Raw genomic sequence first — 13611 nt, 5'->3', positions numbered from 1 at the left:
CTCTGGTCCACGGGGTCACGAAGAGTCGGACACGACTAAACGACTAAACAACAACAACAACTTTTGAACTGAACTACAGTTAAGAAGAAGTATATTAATAGTGAAATACAATTAAGAAGAAGTATATTGGGGGTGGGGCAGGAGAGTGGGGCCCTAATCTATAGCTTGTTTAGCTTATATTTAAATCCGGCACTGGCCCTGTGCAGATCTGGGTGACAAAGTGAGGACTTGACCAAGGCCTGTTTTGCAAATACAGGCATGGTTTTGAACTCGGGACTCTCAAATCTACAGCTGATCAGAGTCCACACTGTACCAGCTTGGCATTCAGACTGGCAGTGGATGAATTTAAATTTATATATGCCGATGAGGTATTTACATCAACACATACAAATATTAAACTGCATGCCCCGTCCCTCCAGAAGAGGCAAACCCTTGAGAAACCCTTACGGCAGCATGAATCAGACGCCTTGGCCAGACCCAGGCCAGCGAACCGGTCTTGGATTAAATGTGCTCTGGCTGGCCTCACCCGCTGTGAAAAGGCCTCGGCCTCTCTCGCCAGCCTGTGAACATGAGAGGGATCTTTGTTCATGGGCAGAGTTTGTTTTGCCACCTGTGTGTGACAAGCGCTTTGAGGTGAGGCAAGGGGAGTCTGGAAGGCGGCTTTGATTTCACGTTGGTGGGGGCAGAAGGGGAAGCAGTATTTGCTGACAGGCCGAGGTGGGATGGAGGGGAAGGCAGATGCTGGCACCCAGATGTGTATTCAGAGGAATGGTGTGAGTGTTTGGGAGGGGCTGGGGAGGGAGGCAGACAAATTGCTGAAGCCGCACTCCTGTTAAACCTCTTGTGGGGGTAGCTGGGGAGGGGTTTACTTCCTTGCAAGACAAACTGTGAGATCTCCTTGTCAGAGCAATATTATATCACATTAAAGAGTCATGGCTTTCTCCAAAGAATCAGTTTGTTAAGGGCGCTGAGATTTGCTAAGAGACCCCCCCTATTCCCCTCATAGAGCTATTAATTAGCTCCATGAGGTTTAACAGTTCATCCCTCTTCCCAGGGAATTCTGGGAACTGTAGCTCTGTGAAGGGAGCAGGGGTTTCCTAACAATTCTCACATAGCCCCCAGCATATCTCCGATGAAAATAGGGACGTCCCATTCCATAATTACGGTATAATTTCACTGTTTATACCCCACACATCTTACTGGTTTGCCCCAGCCACTCTGGGCAGCTTCCAACATATATAACATATATAAACATATATAAAAACATAATAAAACATTAAACATTTTTAAAAACTTCTTTATACAGGATTTCCTTCGGACAGCACAATTCTCAACTACAGCTCCCTGCACTCCTTGGGGGAACCATGGCTGCATCTGACCTTGAAGAGTTTGCCAGTATATCATTTTTAACTTAGCAAATATGTGGTCTTTTTCTATGCTAGGGGACATAGGAAACTTTGAAAATAAACTTTTTAAGGAACCTTTTGGAACTCACTTGATTGGGCACGTTTTAAGATTTTACAGCCTATATTCCCATGCTTTTCTTTGCTACCTGTTTTGTGATGTTAAATCTCTGCTGGGGTTCTCTCACCAAAGTGTAGTTGCCCCAAACTTGAAACTTGGCATCCAGGAATTCCGTGTGATATATATTTCTTTCTCCTTGCACCAACAATGGAAGAGTGGGGGAAATGTCTGCTACCCACTTTCTTCATGCCATGCATAATTTTTAATAAACTTTTATCTTGTCACTTTTTGCTGACCTTTTCTCTAAACTAAAAAGCGCTGCAACCTTTGCTCACATCCCCTCTACCTTATCCTCCCGTTTTCATTTTTGCAAGCCTCAGGCCTGCATTTTGCCATTATTATGAGTACTGTAATTGCTTTATAATTGCTTGTATTATCGTGGTGACTCCAGCTCAGAGGGTTAAGATGAAGGGGAGGGAAAGCGGTTGCATTCTTTTGTGCCCGGAAACTCAAAACGCCCCACCACGGATGGCATCTCCACGGTGCCTCAAGTGCTCAGAGACCATTGAAGCCTGTGACATCTGTAATTGGTGAAGACAGCAATAACAGCCACATCCCAGTAGCAAGTATTTGCTAATTGGGAGCCTGCTTGCTGATGGACTCAGAGTTGGATCTGACAAAGGAAGTGGGCAGAACAAACAGGACGAGGAGAAAAGGGAGGCAAAAAATATATGTGATGAGTGTGACAGAAAAGAATTGGATATAGATTTAATTGGATATAGATTTATTTATATTTCTCAGAACAGAGGCTGTGCGAGCAGGAGGATTTTAAGTGGAAGGAAAGCCTAAAAGATAGTTCAGATGAGTAGATAATTTTATGATGATGAGTTATTAGATTTACGGTATATACTGCCCTTCATCCAACAATCACAGGGCGGTTTACAGGATAAGTAATTTAAGGTTGTTCATAACTTGAATGCTTTAAAAGGTAGCGCACCCGGCTCTGTACAGATTAGGGTTGCCAACATTTTCCCCTAGTCTTCGGCCTGTGTCCTTAAGAGCAGCCCAGCATGAAGAAATTACCAGACCACACTTTTCCATATCCGGGGCATGATCTGGAGGCGCACGAGGCGGCAACACGAGTGATGCTAAGCAGGTCTGGGTCTGGTCAGTGCCAGGGGAACTGACCAGCGGTGAGCCCCTAGGCATGCCTTTGGAAATCATAGAAAAAGGCAGCAACACACACACATGTAACAAAGTTCTAGTTACAGGTAGGTAGCCGTGTTGGTCTGAGTCGAAGCAAAATAAAAAAACTTCCTTCAGTAGCACCTTAAAGACCAACTAAGTTTTTATTTTGGCATGAGCTTTCGTGTGCATGCACACTTCTTCAGATACACTGAAACAGAAGAGCCAGACCCTTATGTATATTCAGAATGTACAGAATATACATACCACCCTCTGAATATACATAAGGGTCTGGCTCCTCTGTTTCAGTGTATCTGAAGAAGTGTGCAACTTAGTTGGTCTTTAAGGTGCTACTGAAGGATTTTTTTTATTTTACATGTAACAAAGAAAGACATGGGAAAGTTTTTTCTTCTTGTAAACCTCTGTAATAAACAAAACCTGCCCTTATTCCCTTGTAGAGTCCTTTGTAGGTTCTCCATCGGCAGGAGAAAATAACAGAGGCCAACCAGAGAATATTGAGAAGCAAAGCAGCTAGTAAGCTTGATCTTTATTGAACTGTTGCAACAGGGTGCTCCCTCTCACGCAGGAGAAAAGAGGAGGACCTAGAACAAAGGTGTGCCTGCCCTTATATAGACATTTTAAATTGCCTGCCCTGGAGTCCAAGACCCAGAAGCATCATACATACATCACAGAAGGGGTGTAGCCCAAGACCACCCCCACTCTTTTGTCATTATAACTACTCAATTCAGGAATCCAGGTCACAGGTCCCAAGCTCACCCCATTCACACCTTAAATGTGCCACAGGCAATGGGGAGGTTTTTCCATTTCCTCCCTCCTTTCAGAAAAAGGCCTGGTCAGCCTGGGAGAGTCAAAATGGTTTCAGGACTGTTTTCCTGTACTGTACGTGTTTGCTTGATACATTTATGAACATTTATCTATATATATAGAAATGTAAACTGGGCATTTGGGTTAGTCTCCACTTTTCTCCGAAACCGCTTGACCAATTGCATTCAAATTTGTACACAACGTCCCAAGCGAATATGCGAGTGACCATATACAGGTTGCATAGATAGATGTCACACCTATGGCAGGTAAAGCAGGTAAAACCTACTGTTCCCGAACACAAAACTCAGACAGCCGGGGATGCTGGGAGCACTGGAGAGGTTGCAAAACAGTTCCCTAAGTCACAGGGATTAGCTGCAGCAACGCGTGGCTGGGCCAGCTAGTGTGTGTGTGTGTGTGTGTATGCGTGACCTTAATTTTTTTTTATTTCACCAGTTTGAAATACTTTTCTTTCTTTTTTTTACAATCAAGCAGTATACAATTTTTATTAATTAAATAATTAATTAGCAAACAAATGGTAGCTTGCCCCAAATAGAGTTGCAGTTCCCAGCACCCTTAACAAACTACAGTTCCAAGAATTCTTGGGGTGGGGTGGGGTGGGGGGGTAGGAATGCACTTTACACATATGATTTGTACACAGCCTCAGAAGTGATTCGGGGTCTTCAAGGTTGCAGACATCACTCAGCCTTGAATCTGGAAGGACATGTATATGCTGAGATGACGGTTTCCAACCTTCCCATTTCCTCTGACAGATTTCTTAACTACGTTCCTCAGCAACGTTCATGATCTCCCTTGAGTTGTGATGCCCTCAACAGCACAATGCTATGCATGTCAGTTGAGAGGTAAATCCCATTGCTTTCGATGGGGATTCCTCCTTAGGCAAGTGTGTATAGGGCTGCAGTCTTACTGTACAATTCTACAATGTATGTTAAAGGCATTGTAACTCAAGGTATTGTAGGCAAATATAAGCAGAGTGGTACCTTGGTTCTCAAATGCCTTTGTACTCAAATTCCTTGGTTCCTAAATGCTGAAAACCTGGAAGTAAGTGTTGCGGTTTTCGAATGTTTTTCGGAAGTCGAGCATCCTATGTGGCTGTTGGCTATTGTGCACCAATCAGAAGCTGCACCTTGGTTTTAGATCATTTCGGAAGTCAAATGGACTTCCAGAACAGGTTAAGTTTGGTGCTTTTGTTTTTGCTATTTATTTTGTGTTTTTGTTTTTGAGGCTTTCCCAGCTACGGTAATTTGTTTTTACTATCCTCAGTGCAGGTAAGAAAAAAATATTTTTGTTTTTTATCATCTAAAGTACTGTTTTATTTATTTTATAGCACAGTGCATTGATTATTGCTTTCTTTTTATGAATCAACAGTCTCGTTAGATAGTAAAACTCATGTTAAATTGCTGTTTAAAGGGTTGCTTTTTAAAGCCTGGAACGGATGAATCCATTTTGCATTACTTTCTATGGGAAAGTGGCCTTGGTTTTGGAACGCCTTGGTTTTGGAACGGACTTCTGGAACGGATTAAGTTTGAGAACCAAAGTACCACTGTATCTGAGTAAACCTTGTTCCCTGCAGTCTCGCCTGAGCTAGCACCCCACCCCACCCCCAACCAAATGTGTCTTTCTTTACTAACAACCAATAAACTCCTTACAGGAATTAATTTCAACCTGGTTCCTGTTTACTGTAGTGGCTATGATTTTCCTTAAGGTGAGGGTGTGGGGGGGGGGAGGTAGAGAGGGAGAGGGAAAGGGGTGGAGTTCTTAAGCATCTTCATCAGTCCACTCTGTGCTGGGTACCAATCTCAAAGCAGCAGTCCTCGGACAAGAGGGAGAAGAAATAGATGCAGTTGGGAACAAAAGGAGTTTGATGGGAGCAGTCTTGGGGTGGTGGATGGAAGGATAGATAAACAGGCATTCAGGGAGCCAGAGAGAAGATTGCCAAGCGCTGATGCATTTATTTGGAACTCAGCTTCTCAGATCTCTTCATCTAAGAACAGGTATGTGGAATTAGGAACACATCTGGAAGGCACTTCGTTTAAACTGGGGCAACCGCTTCTTATTCTGTTAATATGCTGTCAAAAACTGTGATGACTCAATCTGCCAAGAAGCCGGGGGGGGGGGTTGATGGGGGAGGAGGGAAAGAAGGTGCCCATTCCACCCCAAGCCAAAAAAAAAAAAACTACCCAGGACTTGAATTCAGGACTGAAATCCCCTGAGGACTATTTTGTATCATTCCTTCTGTTTCCAATATTCAGGATGTGAGCATGAATTCTTATGCAGCCTAAATGGCATTTTGCACCAGAGAGGTACCCACAGACTTGGGGGGGGGGACCCATCCTTTAAAGACAGCGATTGCTTTTAATTAAAAAGGTCTATTGGGGTGAACCCACCAAAATTGCCCAGTGAAGACTGTGTGTGTTCAAAGGCAAGGAATGCCGGCCGGCTGTTAGGTGAGGGTCAGAGTGAAATGGAACGAAGTGGCTGGCATCCTGAATGCTGCACCCCATCACCACTTTTTGTTGCAGGTCCCATTTGTGTTTTGTTCATCTAGAAATGAACAAAATTCCTTCAGTAGCACCTTAAAGACCAACTAAGTTTTTATTTTGGTATGAGCTTTCGTGTGCATGCACACTTCTTCAGATACACTTGAAACAGAAGTCAGTCCCTTATGTATATACAGAGGGTGGGGGTGGGGGGGTGGGAATGGGTGATGGGCTGATGGGAGTGGTAAACCTGTAGATGGCTGTAGAAATGAACAGTCACTTTTAAACCCTCAGCCAAAATAGGTTCCTAGTCCTTTCCTGGTTCCTTAAGGTGCAGATACAGAGGACCTGGGGTCTGAACAGCTCTGTACCCGGAATAAATTCTGTACCATCTGAAATCACACGTCCAGCGGTACATTTGCAGACTAATCGCAAGTAAGGAAGCAACGCTATGCACAAGAAGCTGGTGTAAATCAAGCCAGTGTCAGTGTAGCCAGGGTAGAGCCAAACCCTGTTCAGCAGCATTTCTGTTTTGCTGTTCAGGTGTGAGAGATGAATAGACCTTTAAGGCTTTTCTTATAGCTTCGTTAACTATGAACCCCGAAATTTGGGATCCAACATGTTGCATTTTTTTTAGCGTTAACTATGAATCCCAGTTTGATGTATCTGCTTGGGGGGGTTCTGCAAAACACATGTAACGGCTTTGCAAAGCTTTGGGACAGGTTTGGAGGGGATCCCAAATTTTGGGGTTCGTAGTTCGTGAAGCTCTTCTATCTTAGCGATTGCGAGGAGATGGGGAGAGAAAGGAGTGACATTTTAGGAGATCCTGTCTTGACTTGATGCTTCCAGAAGAGGTCTCTCTTGTTTCTATTTCAAATTTCATTAGGGATAAGGAAGGACAACAGTGGAGACAGCAATGGATGGGCTTAGCAAGAGGTGTTGCAACTCAGCTTACTTGAACAAAAACATGCCATGACTAGGCTCTTCTGATGGGGGCTCTCTTCCCCCCACCTCTCACAGGGGCAGGCTACCATAGCAAAAGCAGGACTTTGCAGGAGGCGCTTCATATCAACTCCTAACAAAACTGAGAATGCCACACGGCAGCCACGTCTCCCAGCCTCCTGTGGCGCCTCCACGTCCCCTGACCTCATACGAGCGCGGGAGGGATCTGTGCACCTTTGTGTCAACAGCAGCATCCCATGTCATGCGCACCTTGCAGAGACCCTGCAGGAGCCGGCCCGGCAAGAGGAAAGTGAACCACCGGAGGTTCCTACAGAACCAGATTTGCAGGTAGGACGTCCGAAGGACATAAGACAAGCCCTGCTGGATCAGGCCAGTGGCCCATGCTGCTCTCACCATGCGTGGACAACCAGAGGCCTGTGGGGAAGCGTGTGAGCCACACCGCACTTTCCCCTCCCATGGTTTCCAGCCACAGATATTCAGAAGCATTGCTGCTTCTGAACTAAAACAGCTACCATCCCTGTTCTCCTCTCCCCATGATTCTGGCTCTAGAGTTTATTTGGGAGAAGAGAAGAGGAGTCTCAGGCAAGATGCCCTGAGTGGTCCATCTCCTCCTTGCTGATGTTCCTTCTGCCCATTGACTTGCCCTCCTCCTCAGGGCTCAATACATATAACCACCCAGAGGGCAAGTGAAGGATTCTGCTCTGTCTTCTTACTTGATCACTTCCCACATGCTCAGAGAGGGCAGGGGAACAGGCAGTGATAGCACAACAGGGGGGGAGGGAGGGAGAGGAACAGAGCCTGGAGGCTTGGGGAAAGGAAGGGCAACAGCGAGGGGGGCCTTGGCAAATGCCTGGCGTTGCCTTCCTCTCTCTGACAATGGCTCTGCTCTCTCCCCCCAAAATGCCAAACCGGTGCCTATAAGCAGATTCAGAGGGATGTTGTGGGAAAATATGAGATCTTTTGGGGTGATAAGCCAACCGGGTTGCTCAGTTGGTTAAAGCATGGTGGTGATAACGCCAAGGTTGCAGGATTGATCCCCGTGAGGGACAGCTACATATTCCTGCATTGCAAAAGGTTGGGCTAGATCAGGGGTGGCCAACTCCCAAGAGACTGCGATCTACTCACAGAGTTAAAAACTGGCAGTGATCTACCCCATTTTGGGGGATTCAGGTCAATGATGTTGTCGAGCTTTTTTTTTTTAAGAAGGAAAGCCCCTTCAAACTCCATGATTCTAGTAGTAGTAGTAAAGGTAAAGGTAAAGGGACCCCTGACCATTAGGTCCAGTCGTGACTGACTCTGGGGTTGCGCGCTCATCTCGCATTATTGGCCGAGGGAGCCAGCGTATAGCTTCCAGGTCATGTGGCCAGCATGACAAAGCCGCTTCTGGCAAACCAGAGCAGCACACGGAAACGCCGTTTACCTTCCCGCAGGAGCGGTTCCTATTTATCTACTTGCATTTTGACGTGCTTTCGAACTGCTAGGTTGGCAGGAGCTGGGACCAAGCAACGGGAGCTCACCCCATTGCAGGGATTCGAACCACCGACCTTCTGATCAGGAAGCCCTAGGTTCAGTGGTTTAGCCCACAGCGCATCCCTGAGATGGAGGCATGCTTACAAACTGTGCTATAAGGCATGGTGAGAAACTCTGATGTATCCAGTGCTTTTTTATGGGGGTACGCAGGGGTACGCATACCCCTAAACATTTTGTGAATCTAAGTTTGCCCTCATTGAGGGGCAGTATTTCAATATGAGTAGGAAAATGTGAGAGTACCCCTAAACATTTTTTTAAAGAAAAAAACTGCGCTGGGTGTCTTCCATAGTGCACTGCTTCAGGTAAACCCATGGCAGCCTGCAAGGAAACTCACAGCCTTTTCTTTTCTTTCCCCAGGAGTTTCTCAGACATTGAGGCTGCTACTCGCCGCTTGGCCTCCTCCATCCTTTCCCAGGAGGCTCAGACACTCCCTGCAGCATCGCAGCAAACGAGTCCTCCCAAGCCCAACAACCCAGCCCCAGCCCGGGCACCTCCTGGCTCCTTTTTGGGCACAGCGGAAGCCTTTGTGGCTCCCGACCCAAGCCCCTGCTGGGCGCTCTCCCTTGACGCCCTGATGTCAGGACCAGAGGAACTTTTTGAGCCCATCATTGAGGAGATGGAACCGGCAAGCAACACCTTATCTCTATGTGGTCCCAATCCCTTAGGGCCGTGCCTGCTGGAATGTAATAATGTGCCGTCCAGCTTGCCGTCCCACAGAGAAGGTTCTGCAGCCTGTGGAGCTTGCCTAGTAGCTTCAGACAAGTGCTTTCCGGGGGCATCTGAATGCCCCATCCCTGCCTCCAATCCAGGGGCTCTGGTGGTTTCTGACTATGACAACTGCATGCCCTTCTGGGAGCTGGAAGCATGGTGACTTGACCTCCAGTTTTAACATCCACCTTAATGTCCTGTTTGGTCCAAGATGGAAGGCTCATACACACGTTTGTGTTCATTTATCCTCATCTGTGCTTTTTTTTTTTTTTTTTGGCCTAATGGACACCTGTTTGCAAGCTACTTCCCCCATTGCCATGTATCCTTGTACATCATATTCATTCATATTTGCATTTTTGTACGCACCTTTCCTAAAGAAGTACTGTACTTCAACATCTCTGTGCTGTGCTGTCCATTTAATGCTACATAGAGTGGGTTTGGAAACTGGAAAAGTCTAGAGGAAACTTTTTTTTCCCTTTCTCTCTGCTCAGCCATCTCTTTCCCATTTGAATCCTCTCTTTTCCTTCCTCTCAGGTAATCTACTTTAGGCTACTCAATAGTGCTGAAAGAGGAACAAAACAACTTAATTAAATCATTTGTTGGCTTTCTATATTCATCTCCAAGTATTTTCTTCTTATGCTCAAGGTATGTAAATGTAAACTATGCTTGGCTGTTTAACTCATTCAACAGAAGAGCAGAAAGTTAATTATTGCTCTGCCTAAAATTGCTAATAATGTCCCTCTCTGAATTTTGTGTACCCTGATTCAACGATGTGACTATTAAATGTTTGTTTCTTACTGCCACCTAGTGGACTGTTCGATTATTATCCATATCTTGCGCATCATGTATTCCCCACATTTAATCCCTTTAAGTGAGGACCAGGGCCATGTGGCATGTCATCCTGCCACGAGAGACACAGCCCCATCATGGCATCTGCTGCTAGGTCCTCCAAATGATGTTGGACTACAACTCCCATCATCCCTGAGTGTTGACTGTGCTGGCTGTGGCTAATGGGAATTGTAGTCCAACATCATCTGGTGAGCCACAGGTTCCCCATTCCTGTATTGCAAGTAACACCCCAGGCTCTAGGCTTTAGTGGCTTCTAGAGCAAGTTAGTGGCTTTGCAAGGAAGGTTGTGTGTGAGTGTGTGGTGTGGTTTTGATATAGATAGATTTAAAAAGAGATAGTTTTGGCGAGATTTTCTGTGTCCCTGTATAGCACAGATGCTAAAGTTGCAATGCATTCATGTATATTTACAACAACTCTGCAAAAGGTACATGAGGTTGAGAGGGAGAAATTCCCTCACTGCCACCATTTCAAAAGAGTAGAACCCAGGAATTTCATATTCTTCACATTCTGGCTGTGATATCACACCCTGGTTTCAGCTATGTCAGCTGCTGCTATGTTTATCATACAAGTGGGCAATTTTAAAATCTGGGAGAATGGAAACAAAACTAAGCTGAAATCCCATTTCCCGAAAGCACGTAAGTTTTATCCCATAAATAAATTATCTTGTGGCTTAAGCTGTAACTCTCCAAGATCCCTTGATGTGAGTTATGTACATTTGTTGCATGCACAAGTTAAACAAGATGTGATCCTGTGTGTTTTGTAATGCTTTATTTTGCTTTTTTATTGTTACTATGGCATTTTTGTTAAGCATTCCTTCAGAGGAGGCAAAGGACTGCATTTATTAAAACAAACAGACAGACAAACATCCATTTTATTTGAAATGGAATACAAATGCATTAATGCCACTCAAGTTAGAAAATTATATGAGGACCATGAAAGGGAATTAAAACATTACCACAAGTCACAAAACATGTAAATGTCACTGGGCAGCATGGCACCCATAAACAGAGAGAGACAACATGGATTCTTCAAATATTGCTGGACTAAATCTTCCATCCTCTTGGTTGGCCATTGACCATGCTGGCTGTGGCTGATGGCAACAGGAACCCAAAAACATCTGGAGAGAGACTGCGACAAGATGTATGGAGCATGACGAAATTGCCAATTTGCAGAAGGATTGAATGATATTAGAGGGTAACTTAGAAAGTTGGTTTAATAACATAAGTTTCAGGTATTGCTTATCTGTATTCTGATTTCTGGATTTTTAAAATATTTTTTTTAAAGCAGCATCATAGTTCTGCAGTTCTGAATAAATATTCTGCTCTTCCTTCATTTACCATTCATCCATGGACAGATACACTGGCCCCTTTACAGCCATTTAGTGTCCTTCTCTACTTTAACATATTATATATGATATCTTCTTTCAAATACAAAACAAATAGCAAACAATGTGACAATGTGGGAAGGGGGGAAGTTGAAAGAGAAAACAGCTTTTAATAAAAACATTTCTTCTGCTCCAGGGTTAGACAAGCGAAACCAATCTAAATCAATAGTGTCTTATGGGGAACTTAAGGGTCACCTTAAAAATGTTGTGGATTCCTCAGGGGCCCAGGCCTTAAGGATCACAATAAAGAAAAGAAAAGAAAAGGGGAAAGGACAATTATGTTTCAGAAATTTTCTACGCCCTAAAACTGAGGGCTTTTCTGTGCGAGGCAACTTCTCTCTGGGCCCAAAGTGAATGAATGAATGTGTTACTTGGCACAACTCGAAGCGCTTTTGCGCGCAAACGGCCACTCCGGAGTCGCCGGGTCCCCCGCCAGCGGGGGGCAGACCCCCCCGAGATTAGCCCGGCGCGTTTCTCCGGCCCCTGATCGCCACGAGAAGTTTTTAATTTAGCCGAAAAAGGCCAAGATTTCCAGGCGCCAGGCGCGCCGAGCGGGACTCGGCCGCGCTTCTGCCTGCTTTTCCCTGGCGCGCCGCCTCCCCGGGACCCGAGGCGGCCGGGCTCGGAGAGAGATGCTCCCCCGGGTCCGTTTCGCCCGGGGCCCGGGGCGCCGCGAGGCGGGGACGCGGCGATTTGGGCCATTTTGTGGCACTCAAGAAACACAAAGTTGCAACGGGGACAGGAGCCATTTCTGTCTGCGGAGGAGAGCGCGGGGTCTGCGAGCGCACCAATCAGCGCGCAGCTCCGCCCCTATAAATAGCAGGCAGCTCCGGGGCTGCACTTCAGACTTTACTTTTCGGTTCCGAGAGGTTCTAGCCAGCAGCCCGCCGCTTCCTTCTCCTTCAGCACCAGCACAAGCGGAGAGCGGAGACGATCATGTCGGAGACTGTTCCCGAAGCACCGGCGGCTGCGGCGCCCGCCGCCAAGGCGCCTGCCAAGAAAGCCAAGAAGCCCGCGGGAGCCGCCAAGCCGCGCAAGGCGTCGGGCCCCAGCGTGACGGAGCTGCTGACCAAGGCGGTGGCGGCGTCCAAGGAGCGCAACGGGGTGTCCCTGGCGGCGCTGAAGAAGGCGCTGGCGGCCGCCGGCTACGACGTGGACAAGAACAACAGCCGCATCAAGCTGGGCCTCAAGAGCCTCGTGAGCAAAGGCACCTTGGTGCAGACCAAAGGCACGGGCGCCTCTGGCTCCTTCAAGCTCAACAAGAAGCAGCTGCACGAGACCACCAAGGACAAGGCTGCGACCGGGGCCAAGAAGAAGAAGCCGGCGGCGGCCGCCGTCCGCAGCAAGAAGGTGGCGCCCAAGAAGCCCGCCTCCGGCTCGGCCAAGAAGCCCAAGAAGCCGGCCGCCAAGAAGAGCCCCAAGAAGGCGGCGGGCGCCAAGAAGCCGGCGGCGGGCGCCAAGAAAGCGGCGGCCAAGAGCCCCAAGAAGGCCAAGGCCGCCAAGCCCAAGAAGGCTGCGGCCAAGAGCCCTGCCAAGGCCAAGGCCGTCAAGGCTAAGGCCAAAGCGAAGCCCAAGACGCCCAAGGCCAGAGTGGCCAAGCCCAAGAAGGCTGCGCCCAAGAAGAAGTGAAGAGGCGCCGCGCCCTGCCTGCCTGCCTGCCTGCCTCAGCCCTCGCCATCCCAAAGGCTCTTTTAAGAGCCACCCACTTTCTCACCCGGAAAGAGCTGACGTTACGCTGGTCCAGCGTCACCGGAGATTTTCCCTACTTGGCAGTTTGGAAAGTCAGATCAGCCCCACCCCCTGCCCACCCGCCCACTAATAAAAACAAAGGGACGCTGCAATCCCTGCTCGCACCCTAGTTTGCGCCTGCACTTCGAAGCAGCTATGCACAGGGTTGAGTGGTTCGCCTCCTTAGCAGTATGGTTTGGGGTTCTTGGTTTTACAAGGCATTACTGTACTTTGCGTGAGCGGGATTACTCCTGTGCCTATTCCTATGTTGGCAAGCTAAGCCTGAATTTGGGGCATTTTAATGGTTCAGAAGAGCGGCCAACAGTTTCGCGAGTAAAGTTTGGTGTACGAGTTCCAGGGGTGTAGACACCCCTGGCCTTTTCTTTGGTCTCTTAAGGTGCTACTGGATTTTGTTCGTTTGTTTCGACGCGTACGCGCTTGCGCCATTCAGCACTAATCCTAAAATTTCCGCAGAAA

The 13611-nt window shown here is 47.2% G+C and overlaps 2 protein-coding genes across 2 annotated transcripts; both read left to right on the top strand.

Moving 5' to 3' along the window:
* The first annotated feature begins 7062 nt into the window (after window positions 1-7062).
* Window positions 7063-9442, top strand: C12H19orf85 (chromosome 12 C19orf85 homolog). Its single transcript, XM_035136762.2, has 2 exons — window positions 7063-7262; window positions 8823-9442. The coding sequence occupies exons 1-2, from the start codon at window positions 7063-7065 to the stop codon at window positions 9334-9336; spliced, it is 714 nt and encodes a 237-aa protein (XP_034992653.1). The 3' UTR covers window positions 9337-9442.
* A 2559-nt stretch (window positions 9443-12001) lies between these two features.
* Window positions 12002-13126, top strand: LOC118094421 (histone H1.2-like). Its single transcript, XM_035134808.3, has one exon. It carries the CDS (start codon window positions 12343-12345, stop codon window positions 13033-13035), a length of 693 nt encoding a protein of 230 aa, XP_034990699.2. The 5' UTR covers window positions 12002-12342; the 3' UTR covers window positions 13036-13126.
* Window positions 13127-13611: the final 485 nt, after the last annotated feature.

This window comes from Zootoca vivipara, chromosome 12 (assembly GCF_965207765.1).
Source record: "Zootoca vivipara chromosome 12, rZooViv2.hap1.1, whole genome shotgun sequence".
Lineage (NCBI taxonomy): Eukaryota > Metazoa > Chordata > Lepidosauria > Squamata > Lacertidae > Zootoca > Zootoca vivipara.
This window is presented reverse-complemented; position numbering and strand designations above follow the sequence as displayed.

Coding starts and splice junctions, on each gene's coding strand:
- C12H19orf85 (XM_035136762.2), top strand. CDS start 7,063: ATGCCACACGGCAGCCACGTCTCCCAGCCTCCTGTGGCGCCTCCACGT. Junction 7,263..8,822: donor CTACAGAACCAGATTTGCAG/GTAGGACGTCCG, acceptor TTCTTTCCCCAG/GAGTTTCTCAGACATTGAGG.
- LOC118094421 (XM_035134808.3), top strand. CDS start 12,343: ATGTCGGAGACTGTTCCCGAAGCACCGGCGGCTGCGGCGCCCGCCGCC.